The sequence below is a fragment of the Eretmochelys imbricata genome, chromosome 1 (assembly GCF_965152235.1).
Source record: "Eretmochelys imbricata isolate rEreImb1 chromosome 1, rEreImb1.hap1, whole genome shotgun sequence".
Lineage (NCBI taxonomy): Eukaryota > Metazoa > Chordata > Testudines > Cheloniidae > Eretmochelys > Eretmochelys imbricata.
Window position 1 is genome coordinate 179527032 of NC_135572.1, and position 22924 is coordinate 179549955.

Sequence of the window (22924 nt, forward strand, 5' to 3'; positions counted from 1 at the left end):
GTATTTATCCATCTTTGAGATAGATAGACCCTCATACATATACAAACATCTTTCCAAAGCTCTGCTCAAGTGTCAGTTCCTGATTCACTGAAAAACCTATATCATAGGAATCTTGTTTATATATTTAAATAACTGACAAAAACAGGATAATTTCAAAACATTTTACAGAAGATTTACAAGTCATAGAAGTGAAGACAATACAGTTGTTCATAGATCACTGGAAATCCTAAGTGTTCATTTAACCTTTAGCCTTAGTGTCATGGAAACCTGTAGTAGTCTTTCACCCATAACACCCTTGAAAATGAAGATTCCTTCTGGCCAGGAGACTTTCAATTACTTTATTGATCAAACCCATTTAAAAGATTATGAGCTACTCATTTGGGCAGTAAAAAAACTAATTAGATGCCAAAGAGCAATATCTAAAAAACAATAGGCTTTTAAAATACCTATATTGCTACCCATAAAACAAGGCAATGAGTTGCTACAAATAACTAAAGATGTATAGTTCTCAACCTAAGCAATTATATGTTTTCATTCTTTCAATCTATACCTACTCACCTAGAAAACTGAAAACTCATGGCTCTGCATTAAATGCAAATGAAAACTTATGTGGCCTAGTTGTCACCTGAATATATTTTTGCTGTAGGTATAGTACTTAGATGGGCCATACACATGTTTCTATAATTACAGCATAAAATTGAGATTGAGTTTTTATTTCTTAAAATGACAGGGCATACTCTCTCTTCAACAGTTGTGTGTAACTGTGCTTAACCCAAATGAGATGTAAACATGTGCTCTGAGGTGAAAATACATCCCCATGTGTCTTTCTTGTGCCCTACTGGTTCCTGTGTTATAGCTGAATTCAGTGTATGGTATTTCAGAATTTCCAAGGCAGTTTTCATTTCCTGTGACAAATGTTCTAAATTAGCTTTCGATGCACATTTTAAATGTTCAGTTACAATAAATTTGTTGAAATCACAACCCAAGGTATTATTACAGCAAGTAGAGTCATCAGCCTTATTTCCCAGATTAAGAGAAGGTTTTAGGGTTGTTGCGATGTTACAGTTCCAAAAACAAACATTTTGAATAAAAAAACAAATGCTTACATCAGCCCTCCTCTTTCCTATATATTAAACAGTATACCGAAAGTACTTTGGAGCCTTGACAATGCTGTGACCTCATGTCTTGAACAGTTCAACACAATGCAAGCCCACATTTCTTTAAGACACACTTCAATTTATTGTGGTTTCATTCAGAGGCATGTATGGTATGCTAAGTACATTGGGCCAGATCATCAGCTGGAGTAAACTGAAGTAACTCAATTGGCATCAGTGAAGCTATGCAAACCTACACTAGCTCAGGAGCTAATCCTGTTTATCAGAATATTTTCATTCAGATGCCAAACATACTGCTCAGAGTTTTAAAGTTATAACAGTATGGAAGCTAAACATCTGAGAACTGTTTCTCAATTCTGTTAGATGGGTGTTATGATGGTATAACTCCATTGACATTAATGAAGAATCCAGCCCCTTGTTTATCTTACTCTCTCTCTCCATAAACAAGTCTTACAGAAACAACAAAGCTATGTTTTTATCCTTCACAGATGCCACAGGGAATAGGTTGAACATCAGAATTATTTATGAAAAAATTTTCTTGTAAGAAAAGTTAACATGATCATTTACCTCATCTTCACGATATCCCACTGGTAGCAGAATAAGGCTCAGATGCAGCTAGGCACTCACTTGTTAAGAACATTTTATGACTTATTTCAAGCATGCAAATGTAAAATATTAGGAGAATAATAACAGAGTTCATGGTTTCAAAAGGTGATGACTTGATTTGGTAGGTAAACAGACAGCTTGATTAAATCTGAACTGTTCCTCACTGAAAAGCATGATACAATCAGGTAGATCAGTTAGGGAAAGATTTTGTGGTGTTCAATGTTATTTCCTAATGATGAACATTTGCACATTGAACATGAATGGGAAACATGATCAAATGCACATGTTTAACTAACAGTTATGGTTGGTTGACAACTGTCTTAGCTTTCATCAGCCTTTCTAAGGCCCTGATTCAGGAGACCATCTGTTTTCAGGGAAGTGTTTAACCATATGCTTAACTTTGACACCCATGAGATTGAAACACCTGTTTAAACTTAAGCATGTGCTCAAGGCTGCTGGAACAATTTGTATAGTGGGGGTGCTGAGAGCCATTGAATCAAAATGTAAACCCTGTATTACTATGGAAACCACTTTAAGCCAAAAGGTGCTGCCACCATAGGCGCCATCTTTCTGAGTTGCCAGGGTGTGCTCGACCCCCTGCTCCACCCCAGGCCCTGCCCTCACCCCGCCTCACCTCTGCTCTGCCCTGCCCCACCTCTGCCCGCCCTCACTCCACCCCCTCTCTCGAGCGCCCCCACCCTCACTCTGCGCCCAACCCCCCAGTGCCTCCTGCCCGCAGCCAAACAGATGATTGCAGCAGGTGGGAGGCACTGGGAGGGAGGGAGAGGAACTGATAGGGGGAGGTTGCCAGTGAGTGCTGAGCACCCACTAGTTCTTTCCATGGGTGTTCCAGCCCCGGAGCACCCATGCAGTCGACACCTATGGCTGCCACACCCCCAGCAGCTCTAGTTCCAGCACCTATGCATGTGCTTTCCTGAACCAGGGTCTTAACTTTTAGCTAACCTTAAGTAATGCCTACAGTGCAATAAAAAAACACCCACGGCTGGCCAGTGACTCGTGCTTGCAGGACTCAGGCTGCAGGGCTATAAAATAGCAGTGTAGATGTTTGGGCTCTGGAACCCTTCTCCCTCGCTGTGTCCCAGAACTCAGGCTCGAGCCTGAATGTCTATGCTGCAATTTACATCTGCGTCAGCTGGGGGTGTTTTATTTCAGTGTAGACATACCCTTACTCAAATAAGTGTGATAACCTTTCTGTGTTTGTTTATAGCAAACTCACATCTAGGTACCATTTCACTGTAACTAAGCACAACCCTTTTAAATATGCCAAGAAAACATCTCAGTTGTGGGTGCATGAATGCATAATGGGCATTGCAGAAATTAGAGTTTTCAACCTCCCTGGATATCATATACAATTTTCTTAAAATCTGTATTCTGTTATGCCAGATACTAACTGTTAAACATGACAGATATTAACTGTTAAAAGGTAGAGAGGTTCAGTAATTGTTGTGTTGTCATTTAGTTTTGACAGATAGACCTCCACCCATCATTCTCCAAGGTCCAGCCAATCAGACGTTGGCAGTAGATGGGACAGCTTTGCTGAAGTGTAAGGCCACTGGCGACCCACTTCCTGTTATTAGCTGGTTAAAGGAAGGATTCACGTTCCTGGGCAGAGATCCTAGAACATCAATACAGGAGCAGGGGACTTTGCAGATTAAAAGTCTACGGGTGAGTACTAATATAAATGAATCTTTGTTCCGACTGGATCGTTACTGAGCTGGTGAGGAGCCCCCATCAAACAGTTAGGCATCCTTATCTTCAAAGTTGACATATGCCCCTCCATTTAGAATAACGTCTTTCACCTGCAAGCTTCACTGAGCAAAATTCTCTGCCAGAGAAATAAAAAAGGGGGATATGATTTAATATTGCTGTAGCCTTGTGGTTCCCAAACTTGTTCCACTGCTTGTGCAGGGAAAGCCCCTGGCGGGCCGGGCCGGTTTGTTTGTCTGCCACAGCTGCAGATTCGGCTGATCGTGGCTCCCGGTGGCCACAGTTCGCTGCTCCAGGCCAGTGAGAGCAGCTGGAAGCGGTGCAGCGGCCAGTACGTCCCTCAGCCTGCACCGCTTCCAGCAGCTCCCATTGGCCTGGAGCAGCGAACCACAGCCACTGGGAGCCACGATCGGCCAAACCTGCAGATGCGGCAGGTAAACAAACCTGCCCAGCCCAGCAGGGGCTTTCCCTGCACAAGCGGTGGAACAAGTTTGGGAACCACTGCTGTAGAGGGTTCAGGTAATACATTAGGATTCAGACAAAATGCATTAGAACATAGTACCTAGCAGTAGGGGCTGGTCAAGCTTCACTCCATGCAGGAGATGGAAGGGGGACTGGTCACCATCTCCATCTCATTTGATCCTGAGGCTGGATGCCAATTCATTCAAAGTTGCAAGTCGGAGCAGCCTCATTTGTTCCAGCTGATAATTGTCTCCCAGGAGACTGCAGCCAGGCTTTGGCCACTCCCTCCCTTACCAAATCCATTGCACCAGGGCCTGTGAGAGGGAGGTACCCTGCAGTTGGCTATGCTGGTTCTGTCCTATGTGTGCTGGTGTTTCCCCAGCTGCTTGGTTAGGGCAGTATTGCATCCCTCTTTGGCATAGGGCATGGAACACTGTCTGGCCAGTGTTGTTTTGAGGTATCTGAAAATCAGATGCCCTGAATTTCAGGAGGGTGGAATTCAGATAGGGAGAAGAGACAAAATGAAAAGTTGTCAATGTGAAATTTGATCTGAAATGAAATTCTGGTCCCTTGATCGCCTGTGGTCAAGCATTTTAAATGACTTTTTAGCTAAAATAAAATAAAAACACCATATATTTGAAGTATGTTTTTTTTCAAAGGGATTTAGAATTAAATTTATAGGACATTTTCTTATATAATTGAGTCCATTCCTGTAGCCTGTAGTCATGCTTGTGACCCTTACACATGCTGATTGTCACACTGAAGTCATTGGCACTCCTTGCTTAAGTAAAGCAGGACTGTGTTCAAAATCTGCTGGTCCCAGCAGGTACTGTGTGCTCCAACCCGTCCCTTCCTCACTCGGGGAATTACCTCTGTGGGAAGCGACAGGAGCCAGGTGGCATGGGGTTATCCTCAGTTGCTCATTTAAAGTAGCTTTCTGGCTGCTTTATGCTGCGGTGCAGATCAGGGATAGAGGACTGATTCTTTAATATATTTATACTCTCACAGAGTGGTTGCCACTCAAAAGACAAAATTTACCAACAATTTATCACATTGATATCTGACATAACACTAGCATGTCTTCTTTAGAGTACAAACAAAATCTGCAGTATCTCAGCTGCCGCAGTGCTGTACCTTGTCGGTAAATATTATCTTGCGAATGGCAAACGTTGTGTAGATGGATGTATTTATGTATAATATATAAAGTATAGAGATACTCATAAAAATATCCAAATATATATTACATATGGTGCAGAAAGGTAAAAATAGTTATATTATATATTAATTGTTTAAAAATAATTTCAGGAAATATTTAATTTCATCAGCACTAATGCTTGTACTTAGTTTTATCAGGAAAAAAAAAAGAGAATCTGCAGAACTATAAAGAACAAGAAATGAGCAGCAGTTTAGTTTTCTGCCAACATTTCATCAGTGATCATAAATGAATTGTTAACTTCCTTGGAACAAAATGGAATTTATTAAAAAATTTATGCTAGCTTTCCTTGAGTAAACAATTTATCCTCCCTCTCTGGGCTAAAGGCGGGTTTGGGCCATGAAGGTTAATGCATTTTTACTGTAGAGCTGGATTAAACAGTGCGGTTGAATAGTCAAGATCCACCAGTAGTGTTAGAAAGCAGCAATTAGAGGTGGGAGCTTGGTGATTTCAAACAAACTTTCAGAGCATTGATGATGGGCTTCTGTGGAGTGTCCATGAGGCAGAAGCTCATGGGATCCCTGCCTCCATGCGGTTATGCAAACAGTAAAATACTTGTTGAATCGTGCTAGCACATTAATGTCTTTGTTAGAGGTACATGATCTGTAAAGGAGAAAGGAAATACTGGCAAGGGAAAGGAAAATCTGGCATTAAGTGTGACTTTAAAAGACATGGAGCTTTTATTGATCCTTGAGTGGCTCATTCTTTAATACCCATTTTCCTTTAAGGCTCAGAAAGATACTCCTTAACCCTTCTCAATGCAGTAACACCAGGAAGAAAGACTCAACACCATAAATTGGGTTATACTAGGGCTGTCAATTAATTGCTGTTAACTCACATGATTAACTCAAAAAATTTATTGCGATTAAAAAAATTAATTGTGATTAATCACAGTTTTAATTGCGCAGTTGAACAATAGAATCCCAATTGAAATTTATTAAACATTTTTGGATGTTTTTCTACATTTTCAAATATATTGACTTCAATTACAGCACGGAATACAAAGTATACAGTGCTCACTTTATATTATTTTTTAGCACGGAATACAAAGTATACAGTGCTCACTTTATATTATTTTTTAGCACGGAATACAAAGTATACAGTGCTCACTTTATATTATTTTTTATTACAAATGTTTGCACTGTAAAAATGATAAATAGTATTTTTCAATTCACCTCATACAAGTGCTGTAGTGCAATCTCTTTGTTGTGAAAGTGCAACTTACAAATGTAGATTTTTTTTGTTACATAACTGCAGTCAAAAACAAGAGTGTAAAACTTTAGAGCCTATAAGTCCACTGAGTCCTACTTCTTCTTCAGCCAACCACTAAGACAAACAAGTTTGTTTACATTTATGGGAAATAATACTGCCCGCTTCTTATTTACAATGTCACTTGAAAGTGAGATCAGGTGTTTGCCTGGAACTTTTGTAGCCGGTATTGCAAGGTATTTACGTGCCAACTATGATAAACATTCATATGCCCCTTCATGCTTCGGCCACCATTCCAGAGGACATGTTTCCATGCTGATAATGCTCGTTAAAAAAAATAATGTGTTAATTAAATTTGTGACTGAACTCCTTGGGGGAGAATTGTATGTCTCCTGGTCTGTTTTACCCCCATTCTGCCATATATTTCATATTATAGTAATCTCGGATGATGACCCAGTACATGTTCGATTTATGAACACTTTCACTTCAGATTTGACAAAACACAAAGGAGGTACCAATGTGAGATTTCTAAAGATAGATACAGCACTCGACCCAAGGTTTAAGAATCTGAAGTGCCTTCCAAAATCTGAGAGGGACGACATGTGGACAATGCTTTCAGATGTCTTAAAAGAGCAACACTCCAATACGGAAACTATAGAACCTGAAGCACCAAAAAAGACAATCAATCTTCTGCTGGTGGCATCTGAGTCATGATGATGAAAATGAACATGTGCTGGTCCACACTGTTTTGGATCATTATCGAGCAGAACCCATCATCAGCATGGACGCATGTCATCTGGAATGGTGGTTGAAGCATGAAGGGACATATGAATCTTTAGGTCATTTGGCACGTAAATATCTTGTGATGCTGGCTACAACAGTGCCATGTGAATGCCTGTTCTCACTTTCAGGTGACACTGTAAACAAGAAGTGGACAGCATTTCCCCTGAAAATGTAAACAAACTTGTTTGTCTGAGCAATTAGCTGAATAAGAAGTAGGACTGAATGGACGTGTAGGCTCTAAAGTTTTATATTGTTTTATTTTTGAGTGCAGTTTTTTTGGTACATAATTCTACATTTGTAAGTTCAACTTTCATGATAAAGAGATTGCACTACAATACTTGTAAGGTGGGTATTGAAAAATACTATTTCTTTTGGTTTTTTACAGTGCAAATATTTGTAATAAAAAATAAATATAAAGTGAGCACAGTACACTTTGTCTTCTGTGTTGTAGTTGAAATCAATATATTTGAAAATGTAGAAAACATCCAAAAATATTTAAATAAATGGTATTCTATTATTGTTTAACAGCGTGATTAATTGTGATTATTTTTTTAATTGTGTGATTAATAACAGTTAATTTTTAATTGCTTGACAGCCCTAGTTTAAATGGGAAGCTGCAACTTTTATGAATTAATGTAAACTGGAAAGTTTAAGTCTTCCATTAAGGCTACCACAGCAACAAAGAGTCCAGTGGAGGTCCAAACTGAAGTCCTTTAGACAGGACCAATCTCAGGGCAGGCTACAATTAGCTCCCCTTCACCATAACAAACCAATAGGGATTTTAGCATCTTACCAAAATAATTGTCACTGCCCTTATTGCATACAAGGGTTAAATGTATATGTCAAGGTAGCTCATTGCAGTTCATCTAATGGATATGGTCCTTCTTAGCTCAATGCTGACACTTACTCTGGAGCCCCTACACCACCTTGCCCATGCTCCATAGCAACCACACTGGACCCCAGGCCAAACCTTGAATGTGAATCAACACAATTCCCCTATGTGCCAAATATCCTGGTTGCTATGAGGAAGTGAAAAAAAATTCCATATCCAGGTCAACGGTGACAGGAAAATTCCTTCTCTGCTCCAAAAAAGCCGCTTACTTATTATTCATAGCATGCCCAGATACCCAGTGTTAACCAGGGAAAGGAGGGCAAGTGCTTAATGATGATCATAATCCATCCATGTATTCAGATTTTCAGATGTCTCCCTTCATGTCCTTAAAAGCAGCCAGTTGGCCGCAGCCATTGGGAGTGGGTGTCTAATCCACAAGCCATGTAGAGGTTAGGTTTTGGTCTTTCTGCCAGTGGCGTGATCTGTCCTCCCATATGGAACACCTATCTCCCATTCAATTAAGCCCCCTTCCCCACACCACTGAGATGGTATGGGATGTTGAAAAACAATGAATTGCCATTGACTGTCTGATTTCTCTCCGTTTTTGTGTGTTTTAATAGCAAAAAAGATTAAAAGGCAAACAATATTGTCATGCTGATATGAAATTCACTAGGTACACATAATCTGTTCATAGTCTGCATAGCTGGTAGTTGATTTCATGGCCTGGAAGAAGTGGAATACCCCAAGTATTCTTTATATATAGTATTTGCCTTCTAAGTATACTCACAGTGTCCAGTGCCATACTCCACTTTGCAACAGTGATGCACAAATGCAGTTAAGAAACTTTGCCTTAAAAAAGAGTTTCCACTACCACATAATGAGGAGGTACCTTTTCCCAACCAACAGCTCATAAAACACATTGTAAAATAGTACAGCAGAGAATGCTCTACCACCCCCCTTCCAGCTGATAAGGCTATCTCCAGTCAAGTGCCGTTGTCTTTCCCTAGCAACCAGTTCACATTTTGAATATTTCAGCCTTTATCAGAGAGCCTTTCTGACTGAAGGCAGCTGCATCTTCTTAAAATTCAGGCCTTGCTTATACAAATCTACTAAATAGTTACATCACTAATTACCTGTTGTGCCCTGTCCATAACAATAGTATACCGCAGCGATAATGTGTCAGAAGCAGAAAGTGCCAACATGATTCAAACACGATAAACTTCAAAATCAATTAAAATATGTATCAGCAGATATTGTAAAGCGCATCTTGCTGATTTGCCTCAACAGCCATCTGGAAAATCAAGCTATGAGCACATTGATTTCAGTTCCAATTTAGTATAGTACAGAGCACGCACATGCTATTCCCTTACAGTCCAATAAACTATTTTGAATTTAGTCCTATATCCATTGAGATGTTCCAGTGCAGTCTTCCCCCAGTGAATATAATTCTTCTCTCATATCATCAGGGTCAGCACTCTCCCAACTCCATTTCCATCTCTAGGCTAACATGCTTTACACACACCAGGTTTGGGGCTTCTCAGTAGACTCCACACTGTTGGCCAACTGCGGTATTCCATTGATCTCTGTAGATTTCCCCAGACCAAACATCAGGTCTCATTCACAGCATCCCTTAGCCTTCAAAGTGAGAAATAACAAAACATCAGGGGAAATCAGTTAGTGTGGCAGAAAAAAAATAAATAAAAAGAAGAGGGGGGAAATAACTCTAATAGTGTCAATGTGACCACAAACAATTTCCCCAGATAAACTCTGCATATCTGAATCATTTATGTGACTATAATGCTTTTCATCCCCAAACACTTCTCAAACTCCAGACTACAGCACCACTGAAATGCACATACAGCATCACTGAAACCCCTCTGGTGTGAAAGGCAGCTGCCAGCTCATCAAGAAGCTCACTCCACTCTGCATAAAAATGGAGAGGGAAGAGGGAAATTTGGCCTAGGCCACTGACCCAGCCTTACCCTTTAGAAAATGTTATGCATGAGGACTTTAATATCCATACTAACTAGACAGGACTGGTTTTAAAGTCTCATCTAAAAAGACCCATACATGATAAACTGCATAGTAATACTTTCTCTACAACAGAGGAATAAAAGGAGGTGAGACAACCCTGCTGTGATTGGAAACTGTAAATCAAGACAGGGATTATGAAACTGAAGCTTAATCTCCTCTGAGAAGTAGAAATCTGTACCCATTTCACAATAATTTAGACACACTTTAAATTATAATTTCAGTCACATCTATAGTATATTATATTTTTACTGGAATTCACCTGGATCTTCCTTCATATATTAAAAAAAAAAATTGGTGACATGTTTTAAATTAACCGTTCTGTAATACCCATACCCTGTACCACTGGCATTAACTATATGAGAATTAGAATAATGGGTGGGGGGGGGGAAGCAAGTGAAACTATTAAGAGCAAGTAATCTTATTATAGTTCTCTAAAAGTAAGCCACCATTAAATGATTATTTGAGAAATGTCTGGTGTCCTTTAGTGATGTACGTCGGCTAAGTCCTTCTTATTTTACATCAAGAAATATTCAGAAAAAAAACTGAGAGGATTGTGCCACCTGATGTTAAAGATTTGTCAAAAATGCCCTTAACCGTTTTTGTATGACTAGATGTCTGACACTGGCACTTACACATGTGTGGCGACAAGTTCGAGTGGGGAGACATCTTGGAGTGCTGTGCTAGAGGTGACAGGTAGGTCATGTCAGAGGCTCGTTGTTCTCTTGGCTTGTGTTCACCGTATTATAGCAGATCTGTTTTAAAGGGAACCGGGATTGAGACTAATATAGATTTAGGTAGAAAGGCTGGATGTCTTCACAGCCTTAGATTTTGGTATTATTTTCTCTAAATCTCCATTGATCGTACAACCAGTTGTATTAGTATCAAGGTAAGTTAGAGAGCTAAATCTAGTCTAAACTGGAGTACAAACAAACTAACTGTTTCCATGCAGGAAGGTCCTTATGACCACGAAGAATCCCACTGAAGTCACTGGGGCTTCATGTGGGGTGAAAAAGTCTACCTAATTGGAGATCCTTTTGTAGGATTGGGGGCTTTCTCATGCCTTATATTGACTGATGTGTTGACATTTTAGGTGAATCTATTCCAGTTATTAAAAAAAATAAATAAAATAGACTAGGCTGCCTGCCTCTTCTCCTCCTTTTTCTTTTATTGTTGTTGCTTTCTCTGGTTTGTTTTATGAGCAAAAGTTTATCTAAAGACCTACAGCCAATCATCCAGTAACATAAGCCTCCAAATGTAAACCTGACTCTCTGTTGTTATTGTTAAGTTAGGTCAGTAAGAATTGGGGCCAGTGTGCTGACTACTGTAATTTATTTTTATAGTTTTTTTATCTTTACTCTCCTTTTTTGAAATCAAATTGTGCAGTCAAGGATAAAAGTTAACTATTTTTTTTTTATTTACCCCTTACAGAGTCTGGTGGAGCAACAATCAGTAAAAATTACGATTTGAATGACCTTCCTGGGCCACCATCCAAACCCCAAGTCACTGACGTTACTAAGAACAGTGTCACCTTGTCCTGGCAGCCAGGCACCCCTGGAAGCTTACCAGCTAGTGCATATATCATTGAAGCTTTTAGGTATGTGAAAATTTCCACTTTTAATCTCTTTCCTTTCTAATTTTGTTTTAACCCCAGTGTTAACTGTGCTTCTGATCTGATGGTACCTGTGTGGATATCTACACATTCAATTAACTCACTAAAGGCCTTATCTTTGATGGCATGAAGTTCATTCTTAATCTTCAAGATTTTCTCTTTATTATTAACCACCTATTTCTTAATAGAAAGTTTAGACAAGCACTAGGCTATTTCTTCAGGTCAGCAGAAGTATAGCTTGACTATGCATTCACTCATCTGTTACTTTTTTCTTAATCCTGATCATCACTGAGGGTTTCAAATGAGAATGTTGACATTGAAATTGGACTGCTTGAGAGGAGGTAGTTTAATTAGGGTTGGGCAGACCAGATTTAAAAAAAGTTAATAATAGTATTCACTAAACCTTGAACATGTTGGGATGTTTGGTCTTCTTAAAGGAGAACCGAAGAAAAAACAAACCACCCCTTTTGAAATTCCAGTATGTGTATACCATGTGGAATAAAATATATCATTTAAAAAAACAAACATCTGATCATTTAGAGCTTGATCCTGCAAGTCTGAAGTTGATCAGAGTTGAGGTGCTGAGCACCTCATAGATGCACACAGTATTTGCAAGCCACAATTCAGTAGGTTACTTAAATCAATGGGTTACTTGTGTGCTTCAAATTAGGGTCATGTTTAAGTACGTTCCTGAATCAGAGTCTTAAAGTGAAAGAAAAGGAGTAAATATATTTTGTCTTTTAGTTAGCATGGTAATCTATAAAATATGTACAGTAACAGCTTAAAAGGCCACAATGATGACTACTCATCCTTCTACATAAATATCTATGTGCCATTTCTAAAATATGCAAATAATTGTTTTCCGTAAAAATGGTAACTTCCAGTATGTCTTTTGATTCATATGAAAATAGTGACTACCTTTAATAAGCCCAAATGGAAAAGGTAGAAAAACTTTCTTATGAATAATATACAACCGACAGCTATGAAATGAAATTCTCTCTTTATCCTTAGCAAAGGTACCCATTTGACTTTACATAAGCTGCAATGACATCCCACCGATGGCTCTAAAAATCACCATATATTCATAGGGAGCTATTTTTAACAATCACACTTGAGATTTTTACAGATGCAAGGTGCTGTATTCTGTTTATAGGACAGTCCAATTGAAAACTTAAGCACAGGAAAATGTATTCATGCATTTTTCTGCTTTTACAGATGTGTTTTTGAAAGGGTCTATAGTAATTTTACATATGGATTTAATTCAAGGAGAACACATTCTTTTAGCAGGACAATTTATTGGCATAATTTACCCTGTAGTATAGAAAGTTATTCTTTTAACAGGTTTATTATTTTCAAATATTTGTTCAAGAGGGCCCCATTTATCATTCAAATTTACTTTTCCACTTTTCTATATCTGTTCCTTTTGCAGGTATTTATTTTAGTGGGCTATAATGTATTAGGAAAAGCTTTCACTTCAGCTGGGCTGAAATATTTTTATGGTACTATTGTTTTGTTTCATAATGTGGCCTACTCTCTTCATGATTAACTAAAACCAGCAGAACAGCTTCATTTTTATTTTTTTTATTGATCTTGCTATTTTTTCCCCCAGTGGTTAACCTTGGCGAGGAAATGAAACCCAACTTATTTTACAAATCCTTTCTCTCCCTAGTATGTAAAAGTTTGTTATAAAGAGGAAGGTGATGAATTGTTCTTAACCACTGAGGAAAGGACAAGAAGTAATGGGCCTAAATTGCAGCAATAGAGATTCAGACATTAGGATTCTAACTGTAAGGATCATTAAGCACTGGACCAAATTACCTAGGGAGATTGTAGAATCTCTGTCAGTGGAAGTTTTTAAGAGCAGGTTAGACAAACACCCGTCAGAGATGGTCTAGATAAACTTAGTCCTGCATCAGTGCAAGGAACTGTACTATCAGGGACCCTTCCAATGCTATATTTCTATGATTTCTTCTTGCTTTAATCTGTAGTCTTCAACCATGTTTCCATTGCAGCCAATCTGTGAGCAATAGCTGGCAAACAGTTGCTAATCATGTAAAGACAACACTCTACACTTTAAGAGGATTGCGACCCAATACAATCTACCTGTTTATGGTGAGAGCAATCAACTCACAAGGTCTGAGTGACCCCAGTCCTATGTCAGATCCTGTCCGCACACAAGGTAATGTCAATCATTAATTGTTCATGTGATCTTCAGCTGTATACAGGACTTCTCCTTGAATGACTTGATAATAGAAAGAAGGGTGGGAAATCTCTGAAAATTGGGCCAGTTTAGTTCAGCTGCTTTGAATCACTCTGGTAACTCAAAACACTGTAAACCCACCTCAACCAGTGGGGAGGTGATAAACCCCAGTTTAATTCCCTGCTGCACTACAGACATTTTGTATAATCTTAGACAAGTCACTTAAGGCCAGATTTGTAAAGGTTTTGAGGTGCCTAAAGATGCAGATAGATGTCTAGCAGAATTTTCAAAAGCACCTAGATGCCCAACTGACATTGGGTTCCACTAGATTCCTGTCTGCATCTTTTGGTGCCTTAATACCATAACAAATCTGGCCCTTAGTCTCTCTGTGCCTCAGTTCACCATCTGTAAAATGGGGATAGTAGCACTTCCCTTTCTCAGAGGGTTTTTGTGAGGATAAATATATTCAAGATCACAAGGCACTCAAACACTGTGTTAATGGGGGACATATAAGTATGATACAAAGATGGAAGCCCGGTTTACAGCTAATTTTCATCACCAGAGTGGCTCAAAGCAGCCAGAGTATATGAATCAATCTGGCCCAGTATTTCTGCAGAGAATCAATGTGAATCTAATTCATGCTGAGAATTATTTTAAAAGATATTCTGAGACACGTGTGTGTGTGTGCATTTACATATTTTATGTTCTCTACATTCATCCGCCGAATACTAAACTAAAAAGTATGGCCTAAATAGGACTTCTCAACTGTAGGACAGCTGGTGCAATTAGATGAAGATGGCCTGATCCTCCATTGCCTCCCATCTCTTACACCTGTACAGAAAGGATGTGAAATGCTGACAAATCAGAATGGTTGTTTTATACCCAATTTACTTTCACTATGCTCAGTCTAAATGAATATGGTGAAAATGGACAAGCTTCTCTGTGGAGCACAGAGTGTGGCATAGCTTTGTCAATGCATTGACCAAATTCTGCATCCCACATTGGAAAACAGTTATGAACAATTGTTTAATCAGATGTATTCCTGTTCACAGATGATTCAGAGTAATCTCCTACGATTCATTTACAGAAAGGTCTTTCCCTTTCCTTGTATGGTTGTGCAGTGAGGCAAGAAGGGTGTACACAGCTTCTCTACCCCTGCAGAGTCACCTAGAGTAGTAGCCACAGCAGTTGTGGGAGACCCTAGGCTCCTCTCTGCAAAGGGGCAGGGATGGGTGAGAACAGATGAGTGAGCAGAGGCTTGGTTTTTAAAGGTCTTGTTCCAAATTTTTGCTCCCCACCCCCACTGCATCAAGGACACTCCAGGTGGGATTCTGCTCCCCAAAGCAGCATGCTTCCCATCAGTTCCCCTGGGGATGTGTGGCTGTGCATCAGCCCTGACTCTAAACTCCATGCTCATAGCACAATCTAGCTCTTAAGAACACTCACGTTCCACATCTTTACATCTGACATACTGACAAGAGATTTGATTTCAGCAAAAACAGTTCTTTTTATTAGCTTCAGGACATGTTGTAGTTTCCATTTCCACAAGCTGTTCACCAGCCCACACACGCTGCAACATGTAGAGTATGTATAGCTCTTTGATACCTTACCGTTTAGTGGAATTAAATCATAAAATCAATTGAGAATTAGCATAATGTTCTTGTGTGATTTCTAATAATGCTTGGATTCAACTCAGCCTCACAAAGGAAGCTGACACACAGTAAAAAGCCTGTTCATACTAGCCATTGCAAAGTAAAGAAGCCAATTAAAGCAATGATACATTATATTAATTCGCAACAGGTATCCATGATAACTTTTATATCTTAAAATTTGGCTTCATTAAATAAAAATATGGCAAATAGCATGCAGGGTATACTGGGCAAATTTACAGCATTGAATTGCAAATCCTTACACTGAGCAAGAATTCCTCAGGCTACTAAGAGCACTATTGATCACTTTGTATGTTTAAAAACCATATATGCAGGAACACTCTTGAATAATATTGAAATAATACACTCTAAATAAAACACTTCAAAACATACTAGATTCATTGGGAGCTACTAGTTGTCGAGGTCATGCTAAAATAAAGTCCTTTGTAACTTCCAAATAAATATATGGTTCTCTCTGGCGTGTTGGTCACCCAGAAGATGTCTAGCAAACATGACTTGAGGCTAGCCCTCCCATTCCAAGGAGCTCTCAAACACCATATTGTCGTTTGGCTTCTGTCACAAGGTCTTTTATCTGATATATCTTATTTCCGGGCAACCCTAATTGCCATACCTTTCAGGATGGCTTGGGTCTGATTTGTTCTCTCCTTCCTGGATTACCCTGCTCTGGTCTAACTTCTCTATGGCCAGTGCCAAGTTTTTCAGTGTCATGAACATTGTTTTGCATATGTGAACAAAGTTTCAATTTCAGTGGCTCCCCTGGCTCCTGTGCCACCCTCTTCTATCCCAAACTCCCTTTCCCAAGCTCATCCAACCAGCCAAAAGTGTCTCTAGCTGTGAGCCTGCTAGGAAGTACAGAAGTGTAGCCTGCCACCTGCACTAGTTATCAGGTCTCCTTCTAGGATAAATTCCACTGGGGCAGGGGCTCTCAGCTAGCATGACAGGGACTATGAAGCTCCTAAGATTTCCAGGAGAGTAGCTCCCGCCGGCACGTGGCATGCCACGTGGCATGGAACAGTCCAATCACATCTAGCTAATAGTTGCACATTATGACATTTTTATTTTCTATTTTTTTCATCATAAAGCCTAGGGAATTCCTTTTAAAAATATATTAAGAAAGCATAAAAAATGTACAATTAATCACTTGAAATCAAACAATGACTCTGCCCCTTTGTTGCTCTAGGGTACTTTTTCATCACACAGTCACACCTAATTTCACAAATAAATAGAATATCACACAGTATTCTTCTACAGCTTTATATACAAATGAGTAGCATCTTGTTGGTCACTGCACTACTCTGCATAGGACAGACAAATCGATTAAACAAGTTTACATGAAAATCACATGCACAAAGACTGCTCCAGAAAAATTATACCAACATCCTATGGTGTGGTTTGGTTAAACAAATTATATTGGAATGAGTTTGGAAAAGCTGCCTTACTTATGAGTTGGAAAGCATTTTATTTGTCAACGGCTAGGTATTTTGCAGAAAAAAAATATTTTAATATGTTTCAGAGAGAAATATTTATTGACACTGTATTTCACTTCCCTCATCTGTAAAGCCACATATGCTTGGTGCTATGAATCCAACGACATAGGGTTCAGTGACAGAGGAACACAATAACTAATGTAATTTTAGAAACCTAAAGAACATTTTCTATACCTAACAATGGGATGATTTGAAGATACAGTATCCTGGGATCTTACTGGGCTAGAACTTTCCCACTGGGACTTTCCCTGTCCCAGCAGCATAAAGCTCTCATCTCTAGCCTTAAATAATTGAGAGACTTAAAGTTGTTACTGGTCTCGGATTTACTATTTCCTGCCCTGCACATCAGGTGAATGTAATTCTGGGAGAGAAGGACATATTTCTCATTCAGGTTGATTTTGAAAAATGCAGCTATCTGAAGTTGCTGGATGTTTAGAATGCAGTCCTTGGGAAGATGGATAAGTGGGCAGAATGCTGATATGGAACTTAAAGTTGCATGCAAAATGCAATTAATCACATGGATAACACTACCACATGTAGGTTCTTGTGTTTGTCTGTATAATGTACAGTATCACATATGTAGTGGTGATATCCCTCTGTAGCTCTAATTAGTACATTTTTTTGAGTTTATGGACATTTGTCCATATTAAAAAAAATACACACTGTATACATGATATATTTTTACCCTCCCAAAGGGAATATAATCATAGGACTCTGTTGGTTCTGTACCATAGATAGAGAATAATATGTTCTAAGATGTAATCATGTGTGGCTATGGGAATTGTTTTATACTAAGTATAAAAGTGTTTTGTAGTTAGTATAAGTTACCTTTCAATAAACAAGTCTGAGTTGCTCTGTTACAGATTTATCTTAATATCTGCCTGTCTTTTTCTTTTTCACTCACTTTGAATAGGCATATTTTGCTTAGCACACCACTTCTGTACCATTGCTAACTTTTCCATATATGGATTATATTCCCTTTGGATTATATTCACACATTTGAAAGTCAATAGAAAGCCTGTGTAAATAGAGTATCTTTGGTGAATCAAAACCCATAATATTGCTGGAAATATGAAGCTGAAATCTGGACTATGAAAACTAGATTTTGATCTAAATCCTGAGGACTGAGGTATCTGAGACATGCTTTGAATGTTTTTCTTTTTTAAGAGCAGTATTATCTCTACTTTACAATAATGTTTTTTCTATTAAGAGAACAAAGGGCCACATATTACTCTCCCATACATGAACCCATCAAACAGAAAAAATGCCACATTGTTTGAGTCTTCCCTTTGTGAGGGGAGGAGTTTGAGGCAGCATATATGGGGAAGTAGGTGTGGTCAGTTAAACCAGTGGCTCCAGCGGATCATCTGGGAAATCTGAGCAGAACTCATGTATGCTCATCCACTTTGTAGCAGGCCTCTTGGCCCTCTTTCTCTTCTAGGAGCATAACTTTTGTGAAGTAATTGAATCTGAGCACCCTGCCTGTGCCCCAACTCCCTGCCCTTCATGGACTAAAGCAGACACCATAGTGATGGTTTCCAGTAGCAGTAACTCCTACATGGATTTCCACTGGGAATTCTATGGTGTGCAGATGGACGTGTGCCATGTTCAGTGGCTCCTCTCTGACTCTTAACCCAGAATAACACCTCAAACCCCCCAGAGTACTAGTGCATCTCTTGGGAGGAATCCTCAATTCTTTCCAAGGGCGAGTTTGTGAAGAATGTGGTGAAGATGCACTACTCCTTTCATAGCCCTAGAGAGGTATCTATGATGACTTGCTCCCCTTCATGCTATGTTGTGGAGAGGAATATGAGGCCCAATATTTGAATATGTGGAATTTTGAAAACATTGGGACAGAGAAGTGTTTCTCACAGTGCTGCATACTAGGGAGCCAATTCACCCCGCACTGGATCCACACACAGAAAGCCACTTGTCTGAGAAGAAGGGTGATTCAGTCATCTCTTCAGCACTGACCTAGCAGATCCTTCTCCAGATGGTCAGGGGCCTGTTCTTAGGGATGGGATGCAGATGAGTAGTCTCAGAGGAAATGTGAATAGGATGGGGAATGGGTGGGTAGACCAGAGGCAAGACTAGAGGGATTCACATTTTGAGGCCACACACAGAAAAGACAATACAGTTTCAGGTTGCATAACTTTTTCTACATAGCGCCATGGAAATGCTTGAGGGCCACTATTGGCAGGGAGCAGAGCCAGATTGCTGTGATGGGATGGAGCCTCCACACAGAATGCCCTGGCCTTACACAGAGCCACTTGGAACCTACCTGGTTTCAGGTGGGGGAATCCATGTTTTCCTTCCCCACCCTCCTGCTGAAGGCATGATTTGGACTAATCTCTGCAAGGTAATCCTTGTGGAAGTTTTCTCCGATGTCTTTTTTATGTGAGAAGGGGCAATTTGACCTCACAACTTTATCCCGTTTTCAGATATGAACACCTGGAAAACGTATAAATTTTCTATAGCAGAATAGGCTTACATAACAGGAAATTGCTATTTTTAGTATGGTTCCCTGGCTTCTCTCACTTTCTAACTCTCATGGTGTCAAACTGAAAAGGAGAGGAAATTGAAATGCATATTGAAAAGGAGGGAAAATTTGAAGAAGCATAATGAGTGTAACATACACAGTTTAAAAACAGGCCAATGTACATATTCAGCTTCTGCAATATTATTTGCTTAAATTATACAAACTAGCTGTGTTCTAGACCTGCAGGAACACTGGCACGTGAAGACTATTATCATCTGAATATTTCAAAGCATATGAATATGGTATCTCACCATTCACTCACTAGCTGCTAGGGAAAATAATGTTTTAAATGACTATTTGGGCTAGATAGGAATGTTTTCTAATTGCCTAAGTAATAGAACATGTGGTGTTTGTTTATGGCAGTGAATGCTTTTCAGGGTTCATAGTTCAATCTTATCTGCTGCATTGTTTTTGAAAGTGATACAAACTAAGACTATTTTAACCCAGTACATTACATTTTCCAGTCCTCCTAATGAATTAATGATACAAGTGAGGCTTCTTATTCAAATAATAATTTTGTGTCTGTGGTTGGCCTGGCAGATATCAGCCCACCAGCACAAGGCGTGGATCACAGGCAAGTCCAGAAAGAGCTAGGAGACGTCATTGTACGGCTACATAATCCTGTTGTGCTGACACCCACTACAGTTCAAGTCACCTGGACAGTAAGACTTCTCTAATTGCTACCTTTCATTGACAGCTTTAATTTTGTTTACTTGTCCCTGCAATTCTTTCTCAGCCCTGAAAAACCCAAGTCTGACCTTAGGACAAGTGGGCCCAGATAAGCTAACATTGTACAGACAATGAACAACGTGCTAAAGGAATGGAGTATTTCTTTTTTCCCCGCTCTTTCTTTGTGTCTATCTGTCTTTGTTAAAGTCAATCAGGTTCAGAAGCTTCACATGTAGGACAAAGCATGTTAACTGACTGACAGAGAGGATCTTTTTAGCAGAATGTGTCTCAACCCATAATGCAAAAATGTGACTGATCCTTACACTATTCTTCAGTGTGTAAACTTAGTGTAATAAGCAAAATTAAGTATCAGAATTAGGATAAATTGATGTTTTCATAATCTCTCTCTGCTTCAATCCATGGGGACCTCCCACCACAATACCCCATTATCTGTTAAGCTTTACTTGCAATAATGATCTTCCTACAAGGCACTTGTGGACAGATGTGCATGCTGATAATACATGGTGTAAGTAAGTAATGGTATTTCATTCTATAGCACAATCTCTAACTTCACCTGATGGATTATGGAAGGCCTGAATCTCTTTGACATTACCTACAATATCTCTGTTTAAGAAGTCAGATTATTGGGTTAGAGCTCCCAAGGACTAAGTTTATAGTATGTAGCTTTCAAAATGCTACATTTCTTTTCCTGGCACTTCAGGGAAGGGATTTGTAACCATAGAAGCAGAGATTTTCTAGGGCACTACACACCACAAATGAGTGCTTCATTCTTCAGGCATTTACCCTGTGGAGGGGAATACCAGAGAGGGGAGAGTGAACTAAGCACCACAGTAGTGCATAGGGCTTGAATGATTATTTTATATATTCTGCCGCAGGGATCCAGGCAGTGGTCACAGTATTTTTTGTTTACATATGCAGTGTCACTACAGCCAGCAGCTAATGACTATAAAAGAGAAGAGGTGTCCCAGAAGATGAGACGCGTGTATGTGGAGGGGAGGGCGGGGGGGGGGGGGGGGGGCGGTGCATGGTGAATTTTGCAGCACTGATGTAAGGGTTATTGCCTTTGCACTGCGGAGCTTGGCTTGGTGGGGACTCAGATCTAGGGCCCTACCAAATTCACAGCCATGAAAAATGCATCACGGACCATGAAATATTGTCTCCCCCTGTGAAATCTGGTCTTTTGAGTGCTTTTACCCTGGACTATAGAGATTTCACAGGGGAGACCAGCGTTTCTCAAATGGGGGGTCCTGATTCAAAAAGGGGTTGCGGGCAGGAGGGCCGAGCGTGGTGGCAAGGCTATTTTAGGAAGGTTGCGGAATTGCCACCCTTACTTCTGCCCTGCCATCAGAACTGGAAGGTGGTGGCCGTCGTCCGGCTGCCCAGTTCTGAAGGTAGCACCCCACCAGCAGCAGGGCAGAAGTAAGGGTAGCAATACCATACCATGCCACCCTTACTTCTGCAATGCTGCCTTTAGAGCTGGGCGGCCAAAGAGTGGCACCTACTGACCGAGGGCCTAGCTCTGAAGGCAGCAGCAGAACAGAAGTAAGGGTGGCAATACCGTACCATGCCACCCTTACTTCTGCGCTGCTGCTGGCAGCGGCTCTGCCTTCAGAGCTGGGCTCCCGGCCAGCAGCCACCGATCTCTGGCCAGTCAGCTCTGAACACAGCGCCGACGCCAGCAGCAGCGCAGAAGTAAGCGTAGCAGTACTGCAACCCCCTACAATAACTCTTTGACACCTCCCCCCACACACACACCCAAATTCTTTTTGGATCAGGATCCCTACAATTATAACACTGTGGAATTTTGGATTTAAATAGCTGAAATCATGAAATTAACGATTTTTCAAATCTTATGACCATGAAATTGACCAAAATGGACCATGAATTTGGTAGGCCCCTACTCATGCCGCATCCCTGTTCATACAGGTCTGGGGTTGGGGGAGGACAGAGACAGGCTTGGAATAGAATGGGGCGTTCACTGACCTTCCTTTTTCAGAGGAATATAGGAAATGTTTCACTGCATCTCAAAGGCTGGGAATGGGGGAACCCATTTATCTCCAGTCCTCACATAATGCTTTTGTAACAAGACCTGCTAGTCTGGATTGGCACAGGGGGAGAATTTATGCCTAAACAGGGCAGTTAGTACCTTCATGCATATGATCCACAGAGCCAGGTGTTACAGAGGGGTACTGGACCAGGTTGTATGGTCACCAATCTGTTGAAAGTGGATCCAGTTGAAGGGTCTGATGTGCTTCAAAGACAATTGGGTCTGGTCAGAGTCTAGTCACTGTTCTCAGCTCTGGCCCTGTAAGGGGCTTTTCGAGGCTCAGACTTTTTCTGACACTCTTCTTTGGGATGTGGGACTTTGCAGTGCAGCCACTCTGGACTCCCCAGAGCTCTGCCTCGTGAAACCCCCAAGTGGTTACACTGCTTCCCCAGAGCTCCACCAATGTTGCGGTCACACTGGACTTCTAGTCTAACCCCTTCAGGGACAACGTGGCTGTAAAGCAAGGAACACGATATAAGCAAAGAAATTTCTTAACCATGCACCTTTACTCCAGAAATTTACAGACCTTAGTTTGAAGAACAACAAATATCCTCAGACACACCCTCATCATTTAAGAGCCCCACCTCTTCTGTGAGTCTAAAGTCTCTTAGCATTTCAGGCTGGGTGGAGTCTCTCCTGCCCTCTCTCTCTTCAGCCAGTCCTGCTTACATGTGGCGATGGCTGGCCTCCAACTCAGAGC

At 40.3% G+C, this 22924-nt stretch overlaps 1 protein-coding gene across 1 annotated transcript in view; it reads left to right on the top strand.

Annotated features, from left to right (window-relative positions):
* ROBO2 (roundabout guidance receptor 2) overlaps nt 1–22924 on the top strand; it is a 554839-nt gene that overhangs the window by 438964 nt on the left and 92951 nt on the right. Inside the window, exons 9-13 of the mRNA XM_077815319.1 lie at nt 3202–3407; nt 10594–10675; nt 11411–11576; nt 13604–13770; nt 20028–20149. Coding sequence (XP_077671445.1) covers nt 3202–3407; nt 10594–10675; nt 11411–11576; nt 13604–13770; nt 20028–20149 — 743 coding nt within the window. The remainder of the gene's footprint in view (nt 1–3201; nt 3408–10593; nt 10676–11410; nt 11577–13603; nt 13771–20027; nt 20150–22924) is intronic.